Source organism: Nerophis ophidion, linkage group LG03 (genome assembly GCF_033978795.1).
Source record: "Nerophis ophidion isolate RoL-2023_Sa linkage group LG03, RoL_Noph_v1.0, whole genome shotgun sequence".
In the NCBI taxonomy this organism is placed as follows: Eukaryota; Metazoa; Chordata; class Actinopteri; order Syngnathiformes; family Syngnathidae; genus Nerophis; species Nerophis ophidion.
In genome coordinates this window covers 14,610,255-14,620,479 of record NC_084613.1, presented here as the reverse complement: position 1 = coordinate 14,620,479, position 10,225 = coordinate 14,610,255, and the positions used below count along the sequence as shown (strand labels likewise).

General features: G+C 43.0%; 1 protein-coding gene across 1 annotated transcript; it reads right to left on the bottom strand.

Annotated features, from left to right (window-relative positions):
- Nucleotides 1-6,534: 6,534 nt before the first annotated feature.
- Nucleotides 6,535-8,961, bottom strand: kbtbd13b (kelch repeat and BTB domain containing 13b). The gene has a single exon (XM_061894343.1). The coding sequence runs from the start codon at nucleotides 8,854-8,856 to the stop codon at nucleotides 7,315-7,317; it is 1,542 nt and encodes a 513-aa protein (XP_061750327.1). The 5' UTR covers nucleotides 8,857-8,961; the 3' UTR covers nucleotides 6,535-7,314.
- Between the last annotated feature and the right edge of the window lie 1,264 nt (nucleotides 8,962-10,225).

Here is a 10,225-nt window from a genome sequence, read left to right as displayed (position 1 = left end):
AGCTTTCTGAGGGATCGCTTGTGCACGCCAGTTTTCGGAGACTCTGTATTTAGTTAGCGCAGGCAGCATGAAGCAGGGCTTTTATTGTGAAGATAGGAAATGTGCAGTCGGCCTTTGGAGTTTTGACGGAAGGTACGGCGCGAGAGTCTGTTGAAATAAAAAGTGTTTCTCGCCTTCCTCTCGGTCATATTTTAATAATAATTATCTTGCAGCAGCCAGCGTCATCTCACAAGACCCTCGGGTGCCGTGAATGTCAATCAAGCAAGCTACGGAATTTGCCGCCAATGTTTTTCTTGTAAAGTGTATGGAAGCTGGATGAATTAGATGCCAAAAACCAACCACTTTCATGTGGTATTGTACAGAAAGGACAACTTTTTTTCTCCTCCATTTGAAAATGTGGGCGTTATCATCATTACTGTCTGATTCCAATCAATGCAAGTCATCAGAATCAGGTAATACACCAACTTATATTCTTGTCTTCGTGAAAGAAAGACATCTATATGTGTTACACATGCTTGTATTATCATTAAACACATTTAACTTGTTTACAAAAATGTCTCTTTCATAAATAAATAAATATAAATGATATATATAAATGAGGTAGATCCCCTCGAGGTGGTCAATTGAAAAGTAGCTCGCCTGCAGAAAAAGTGTGGGCACCCCTGGCCTACTGAAATGAGATTTTATTATTTAAACGGGAATAGCAGGTCCAGGCACTTGCACACATAGGGCTCTATGGGTGCTTGAGCCCCAGCCCTTTTTTGCCTCGTCTTAAAAAGTGCCCTCTGCCTGTGTGTGTGTGTTTTTTTGTTTGTTTGTTTGTTTTTTCTTTTCTTTAAACAACATTCATAAATTCCTGTTAGGGATGTAAAAAAAAACAAAAAAAAACCAAAAAAACAGCGGTACAAAAACTCCACATTTTCTTGCAATACCGGGTTGTTTGAGCCTGCGCTTTAGCCAGAGAAAAAGAGAGAGAGGGCGAGTGAGTGAGTGAGTGAGTGAGAGAGAGGAGAGAGAGCCAACTGAGGCCTGAGGAGACGTGACAGTGGAGCAACTTGAACCTTTGAGTTATGGTCTAGTCGCCGTCCACTTATTCAGCATCTCTCCCATCCAAAGGCAAACCCCAGTAACTCAATGTTGGTCAAAACTGAGCTGATAATAATTTTGGAGTTCCTAGGTCAGGGGCGCTCACACTTTTTCTGCAGGCGAGCTACTTTTCAATTGACCAAGTCAAGGAGATCTACCTCATTCCTATTTATAATTCATATTTATTTATTTATGAAAGAGACATTTTTGTTAACAAGTTAATGGTGTTTAATGATAATACAAGCATGTTTAACACACATAGATTCCTTTCTTTCATGAAGACAAGAATATAAGTTGGTGTATTTGATTCTGATGACTTGCATTGATTGGAATTAGACAGTGGTGCTGATAACGTCCGCATTTTCAAATGGAAGAAAAAAAAGTCCTCCTTTCTGTCCAATACCACATGAAAGTGGTTGGATTTGGCATCTCATTTGTCCAACTTGCATACTCGTTTTTAAACCCTTTGTTATGAGAGTAGCATATGTGTGTGGCCCTTTAATGTCTGGCAGCAGGTGAGTGACGTCAGTGAGAGTGCGGGTGGGCAAGCAAGTGAAAAAGCGGTCGCTGAGGGCGGGGGAGAAATACATTGGCATCAAACTCCGTAGCTTGCTAGCTTGTGCACGCTAGCTTTCTGAGACTCTTATTTTGTTAGCACAGGCAGGATGAAACAGGTCTTTTATGGTGAAGACAGGAACTGTGCAGTCGGTCTTTAGAGTTTTGACAGTAGGTACGGAGTCTCTAGAAATAAAATGTGTTTCTCTGCGTCCGCCCTGTTAGTGATTTTTTTCTTAAATATGAGCTTGCAGCAGCCAGCATCATCTCACAAGATCCTCGGGTGCCGAGAATGTCAAACAACTGATGAAAGTGAAGTCTTGGCATGATTGATGATTGTTCATTTTTATGTCTATTTTTTAATGCCTGGCTTGAGATCGACTGACACACCCTCCAAGATCGACCAGTCGATCGCGATCGACGTAATGGGCATCCCTGATCTAGGTGATATGCTTTACATTAGTGTTTGCGATACTGTAATTTGTTCCGTAAGTAAGCTGTTACGCGCATGGCAGGACCTAGCAACTACCACATAACCGCGTAGATACAACAGAAATACCTAGTATCTCAAGGGGACCAATCGGAGCTTCTTTGTCAGTCGCCTGTCGACATTTGCACGAATGGGGGCCGACGGTCAACCTGATTATGTGATATTATGGCACGAGGGGATATTTGGAAGATTGGCCCAGGACGTTGCAAGCACCTTCATTAAATGTATTGTTCTTGATTCTTCCCCTTGCATACTCTTTTGGGCAGATAACTGTGGAGGTCAAAATAAAAACCGGTCGCTGTACACGGCTCTTGCCCAATGTGCAAACGCAGAATGGGGCCCACCCGAGATTGTGATAAAATATCTGGAGAAAGGGCACACGTTCATGAGAGCAGATTCAATCCATGGCTCAATCGGCAAGAAAGTGAAAGCTCAAGAAAACATCTATACGTTTGATGACTTTGTAGATCTTTGTAAGACAGCATCAAGATAGATTGGTTTTCCTTTGTTTTCTCAAAATCAGCTAGAAGTGAGTTATTAGGTTTTGCCTTTGGACGGGAGATCTAATATGGGTAATATTTCAGAAAAACGCTGTATTATTCTATTATTCAACGTGTCAGCTTCTGTTTTTGCCGGACATCGGAGCACAGCGCATCGATTGGGCACGGCGCATCAATTCCGCACAGAGCATGGCGGATCGTGCGGGACAGGAAGTAGTACACAAAATACCAAATAAAACACCGGGTTAATTTTCAAAATAAAATGCACTGTGTTTACGGCGGATCACATTTCTCTCACAGTAGAGGTTTAGATATAAAGTTGTATTGCGTTTCAGTTGTTTGGTCTAAACATTAAGTGAGAAAGATCATAAGTTACAACTTGATGGTGTTTTCATCAAGTTAAGGACAGATTTTCACATTGAAGTTTTTTACATATGGGTATTTATTTATTTATTTTTCGAAATCATGTTGCACTAGTCAATGTTCAATATTAAAGTGCGTATCTTTAACAATAAATAGCCTAATGATAAACCAGTATTTTGCTGCTTTTGATGTCTTCCAAGCCAATGATAATGTGAATTAACTCATTATGACAATAACTTGTTGACACAAAAGAAATGGCAATCACTTTTACCTACAAAGGACACACAGCTAAGTAGTTAGCTTCCTATTTGCAAATTTAATTTTACATAAATTTCCATATTGTGTAAAGGACCAAAAAAAAATGTCCTGCCCTTTTCTGACTTTGAGCCCCTGCCCTTCTATAATCATGTGTCATACTTGATCATTTCGCGATATTGCCATATTTTTGCTGAAAGGATTTAGGAGAGAACATCGACGATGAAGTTCGCAACTTTCGGTCGCTAATAGAAAAGCCCTGCCTTTACCGGAAGTATGTGTGCGTGACGTCACGAGTTGCAGGGCTCCACACATATTCACATTGTTTTTAGTGGTAGCCACCAGCAGTAAGAACAATTCGGACCGAGAAAGCGACAATTTCCCCATTAATTTGAGCGAGGATGAAAGATTCGTGAATTAGGATATTGATAGGACTAGAAAAAAAAAAAGGAAAAAAAAGAAAAGAAAATAAATTTAAAAAGCGACGGCTCCAGGCGGCAGCAGTGTGGGCGTTTCAGATATAATTAGACAAATTTACTAGGATAATTCTGGAAGATCCCTTATCTGCTTATTGTTTTAGTGGTGTTTTAGTGAGATTCTAAAGACATACCTCGAGGTCGGATGGCTGCGGTGAACACGCAGTGTCTCAGAGAGAAGCTGAGTAGCCAAGCTCACAGCTGCCTTTTTCGGACAGCTACTGCAGGAGAAAGTCCCATAATCCACTGATTTCTCCGGTAAGACTTAATATCACAATTTCCCCATCCAAAGACATGCTGGTTGACGTAGAGAAAACATGTTTGCTTGACCGCTCTGCTTCACAACAAACAAAGAAACACTGTCTGTGTCTCGGTGCTAAAGACAGCTGCAATCCACCGTTTCCCACCAACAGCATTGTTTTTTATAGTCTCCATTGTTAAATGAACAAATTGCAAAAGATTCAGCAACACAGATGTCCAAAATACTGTGTAATTACGCCATGAACAGAGACGACTTTTTGCCGTGTTTGGTGCCTCGCTAATATGTCCCCTCCAACACGTGACGTCACGCGTACGCGTCATCATTCCGCGACGTTTTCAAGAAGAAACTCGCGGGAAATTTAAAATTGCAATTTAGTAAACTAAAAAGGCCGTATTGGCATGTGTTGCAATGTTAATATTTCATCATTGATATATAAACTATCAGACTGCGTGGTCAGTAATAGTTGGTTTCAGTAGGCCTTAAATGGGTCATAAGAGGTAATAAATGTTAAAAAAGAGAATATAGATGGTAATAGAAGATAAAACACGGCAAAATATGGTCAAAAAAAGTTAAAAACAAAAAAAAAAAAGGCAAGTGGCCTAGTCAGTGAGCAGGCCTGGGCAATTATTTTGACTCGGGGGCCACATTTAGAGAAAAAAATGTGTCTGGGGGCCGATATATCTATTTTTAGGGACACTAATACAAAAATTCGCAATAATGTCTGATTGAGTGCTAAAAACATTATGACAGACCGCCCTAAAAAACGAAATGGAATTCTACATTTTTCTATGAAGGATAAAACACTGAATATTGACAAAATATGAACGTCACACCCCCTTTCCCTCGACATATTTTACAATAAAGGAAAACGCAACAAAAATTCAACAAACAGTGAAATATGAACATGAAGGGTACAAAATATTTTTTGATTTCTTCTTGCTGCCTGCGCTGAGGAAGGCGGCTCCATCTAGCTCTGTAGTTGTAGATCTTTTAAACTTATATTTTATCTTTATCTTTAATTATTATTATTATTTATTAGATCTTATAAACATTGTTATATTTTGATTCCAATTGTTGCTTTTTATTTTTATTCTCATTGTAATATTTTTCTATATTGTTTCCATTTATACCCCCATTATTTACTTTTTAAAGTAAATACATTTAGTTGTACTTGTATTGCGTTTTTCTACCTTCAAGGTACTCAAAGCGCTTTGACACTACTTCCACATTTACCCATTCACACACACATTCACACACTGATGGAGGGAGCTGCCATGCAAGGCGCTAACCAGCACCCATCAGGAGCAAGGGGGAAGGGTCTTGCTCAGGACACAACAGATGTGACGAGGTTGGTACTAGGTGGGGATTGAACCAGGGACCCTCAGGTTGCGCATGGCCACTCTTCCACTGCGCCACGCCGTCCCTAAATTGATCTCAACTCTGTACACTGCTGCTGGAATTTTAATTTTCCTGAAGGAACTCTCCTAAAGGAATAAATAAAGTACTATCCATCTATCTATCTATCTATCTATCTATCTATCTATCTATCTATCTATCTATCTATCTATCTATCTATCTATCTATCTATCTATCTATCTATCTATCTATCTATCTATCTATCTATCCATCCATCCATCCATCTATCTATCTATCTATCTATCTATCTATCTATCTATCTATCTATCTATCTATCTATCTATCTATCTATCTATCTATCTATCTATCTATCTATAAACCACACCTACAATCTGATACATCACTAAGCTTTAAAACTTTGTTGTGAAAAGCTCCTTTCGCGTCTGTGGAAACGCTTCCCGCCCACACTGCTTGATGCCTCGTCTGAGCGGCTGTGACGTCGTGGATGACCATAGTAACTAATTAGATGACCATAGTAACCAATTATATTACCATAGTAACTCATTAGATTACCATAGTAACTGGTAAATCATCCATAAGCGCAGACTCCAACCATTGAAATGCTTTGTATAGTTCAAGACTTACGGTCGTTAGAAAAAATGACTGCACATCATAAGGGCAGCTGCACTTTCCATCTTAAAGATCTAAAAAAAAAAATATGGGAATGTCCGGCGGGCCAGATTGAAAAGGTTAACGGGCCGCATGTGGCCCCCGGGCCTTAGTTTGCCCAGTTCTGGGTTAAAGTGTCCGCCCTGAGATTGGTAGGTCGTGAGTTCAAACCCCGGCCGAGTCATACCAAAGACTATAAAAATGGAACCCATTACCGCCCTGCTTGGCACTCAGCATCAAGTGTTGGAATTGGGGGTTAAATCACCAAAAGTGATTCCCGGGTGCGGCCACCGCTGCTGCTCACTGCTTCTCTCACCTCCCAGTTGGTGACCAAGGGGATGGGTCAAATGCAGAGGACACATATCACCACACCTCGTGTGTGTGTGTGTGATAATCATTGGTACTTTAACTTAACTTAAAAAGGGAAAAAGAAGACAATACAAGGTTACAGACGGTCAAAAAAAAAAGTAAACAGAGTACATAAAAGGATAAAATAATTTTAATGGAAGGTAAAAAGGTGAATAAAAGATAAACGAAGATAAATTCAGGCTAAAGACAGTCAAAAAAGGTAAATAAAAGGTAAGAAAAATAATATGGAAGTTAATGGAAGATAAAACAGGGCCAAAGATGGTCAAGAAGAAGGTAAATAAAAGGTTAAAATGGTAAATAAAAAGGAAAAAGAAGCTCAAACAAGGTAACAGACGGTCAAAGATGGTATATATATATATATATATGTATATATATATATATATATATGTGTGTGTGTATATAAGTCTTCCGCCAACAATAGCCAACTTCGTCCTAGGCTGCCCACTAGTCCCCGGCCAATGTTTATGCCGCGTGGATGAGTAGTAATACCTCCAGTGTAGCTCGTCCATCCCGACGCTCAACTCTAGATCCGCATTATGGTTCTCTGGTTTGGCACAGAACCATTGGCTGGTCTCCGGTGCAAATATGGCCAAAAGGCTCCCTTGAAACGGATCTAAAAGTTCACAAAAAGCTGCGGCAAAGAAGTCACGAAAGTGACACCCTTGTTGCTCAGTCCCGGTGTTTTTCTTTCAACGACCTCATCGTTCTTTGCATCCAATATTTCAGAAAAGTCATTCTTCACTTGAAGTGATCAAGCTGCACAATGGATGCGCTGATAAGTCAGAGGATTTAATCTATGTAATAGACAACCTTAGGAGGATGTCAGTACCATTGCTAGTTGTCTACGTAGCTGACTGGCTGGCGTGCGATGGATTCCAGCTTAGTCTACGATTAACAGGTGATAGACGGACCAACACCTCATTTATCTGTGCTTTAGTCATTTAGGTCATTTGGGATCTGTAGCAGGAACGTCCACACCGATCCACTTCGCGGGAAACCTTTCTTTTGGCGTCTGGGTTTCCACGTTTTCCCGCTGACCACGTACTCCAGAGTGCAGCTTCTGTTGAGCGTGAAGACCGAGTCCCCTCGGACCACGGCGGTAAAGAGCGAGCCCTTGCTATTGGCGAAGTGCCCCGGCAGAGCGGTCCACTGACCGGTGCTCAGGTTGTAGCAGTCTATCAGGCACCTCAGGAAGTCGTCCGAGGGCCCGTTCCTTATCATGTACAGGTCGTCCCTGTGGCCCACCATGCAGTGGCCGTAGCTCTGGCGTCGGATCAGCTTGGTGAGCAGGGACCATTGGTCCGAGCTGGGGACGTACTCGTAGACCTCTGTAGTCTCCATGGGCCTCCAAAGGCACACAAAAATCCTCCCCATGGTTTTGGTGCATGCCGCCCCTGCAGCCGGCCGAGGCAGGTGAGCGGCAAAGCGCCACTGGCCGGTACTGACCTCAAACACCTCCACTGATGACATCACTGCCCGCTCGTACTCTCCTCCAATGGCGTACAAGAGGCCGTCTTGTCCCAGGAGACTTAGGTTGAAGCGCTGCTGGTTCGGACCAGCGAGCTGCATCCAGCTGTTTTTGGAAACATCGTAGCAGAAACTGGCGTCGACAACATCTTTGTGGATGCCGTGAACGCCGCCGACGATGTAGAGCTTGTTGTCCAGGATGGCCACACCCGCCATGGAGGTGCTGGCTTCCAGCGGGAGATCCGTCAGAGTTTTCCAGGTGTTCCCAGTTTCGTCCAAGTAACAGACAGTTCTGGAGGCCGCATGAACGCTTTCGCCCGTGCCGCAGGTCACATGGGCGCCGACGGCCACAAAAGCGCTCGGACTGAGCGACTCCACAAAGGAAATCAGCTCAGGCGGTAAGGTCCTCCTGACCTCGGCCTCCAGGTCATCGTACATATTTCGGATGTACAGTGCGGCGGCGTGGCACAGGTCCAAGAGGCCAAAAGTGGCAGCCGTGTGTAACATGAGCAAACAGTTGTCTGAGTCGACGAGGCGGACCAAGTGCTTGGTCAGCAGCGCCACCTGCAGAAAAGCGGCGCACTCGATGGCCTCGACAATGTCGTCTGCGTCCAAACCGGGCGCCTCACCTCGTAAGACCGCCAGGACGATGAAGAAGCCTCGGGCGTGCAGAGACTTCAGGTGGATCTCCTCCTGGCGACACTCCCTCATCCCGGAGCGGTAGAGCGCACGGAAATAATCGCAACTCTGCACCAACAATGTCTTCTCCTCGGAGAAGTGAGTGTCCTCCACCACCACCGTCAGCCTGGCCGAAAGGACAGCGGATGGACAACATAACCGACTCCAGCGAGATTCAACGCTCCTGTCGTCTTCTAAGTCTGACATCGAAACGCTCTTGCTGTGAGTCCAGACAGAAGTCCTCCCTAAAGTCCAGAAGAGCAGCTCTGCTTCACTCTGACGGTCGACTCCATTTTTTCCATGGTCTTTTAAATAGAAGCAGCTAAACATAGACGACAACAACTGGGTGGCACAGTGTCACCATTTTGACCACACCTCTTGAACACCACATGTCCAGGCCTTCATGTGTAACAGAAGACTGTCAAACATGGTTATTCTGGTAGTGTACTCAGACAGGATCACGCAACAAAGAACACTTGGTCCACGGACCATCACACGCCTGACCTTGAGGTATGGTAATTCAAAAAGTTTGAATAGTTAAACCAAGTTCTCCGTAAGAAACAATATAAATATGACTAATGTGATCCAGCCTCAACAAAGGTCCGTATTTTAGTGACGATTTGACAATATGAATTGATATACTGTACTGAATATCAAACAAACACTGCAAGGAGGTACAGGATCAACTTTCTATTTCATAACAAGCTGCTGTCCTCTGTATGCGCTCAGAGGCCAACACACAAACACAGAAGTCCCGTTGGTGCCCTCACAAGCAATCAGTAATTGCAAAAATCCTTAACAACCACTTTGCTAAACATATTAAAAAGTAAAGGGCACACATTAACAACAGCAAGGAGGTGCTGAGGAGCAGACAGAGGGAGAGCAGGGAAGGTCCTGGGTGCGTGAGTGTACCTTGGAAGAGGTTCCGCTGAACAAGAGGAAGAAGTTAAATAAGTCTGCTTTGGCATTTTTTCCCAGAAAAGTCCGGTCTCATCATAATTAAAACTTGCTGTGGTACTTAGCCTGCTTCATCTTGCATACTTGTGAGCGCTATTAATGTACTCCTCGCTAATTATCTTTTTTCTAACTCCACGGTGATCTCCTCATTTCATGCTGGTCTGTTGTCTTCTTGGTGTGAAAAAACACAGAAAAATGCACACAGGCTGCAGCGCTGAGAAATGGCAGAGGAAAGGGGGGGGGGGGCTGCTTTTGGCCTGCAGGCGGGACACAAAATGAATGCATTAATGGCGGCACAATCTTGTAACACTGTTTTTTTTTTAAAAGATGGAATGAAAGAGCAAATGGGTGAAATGTAACGAGAAAATGTTATATAAAACGTTGACTCTGATCACACAAAACTTCCATGCAGGTGTTTTTTTTCTTTAAGAGTCTCATTGTTCAAAAAATAATAATGACTCAAAATCAATGTCGTAATGAATTACTGACCTTTTTGAGGCTCCAATTACTTCTTATTAAAAATTCCACTTTGGAATAATTTTCAGGGAAATATATATGTATATATATATCCATCCATTTTCTACTGCTTATTCCCTTTTGGGGTTGCGGGGGGCGCTGGCGCCTATCTCAGCTACAATCGGGCGGAAGGCGGGGTACACCCTGGACAAGTCGCCACCTCATCGCAGGGCCAACACAGATAGACAGACAACATTCACACTCACATTCACACACTAGGGCCAAT

Coding starts and splice junctions, on each gene's coding strand:
- kbtbd13b (XM_061894343.1), bottom strand. CDS start 8,856: ATGTTTAGCTGCTTCTATTTAAAAGACCATGGAAAAAATGGAGTCGAC.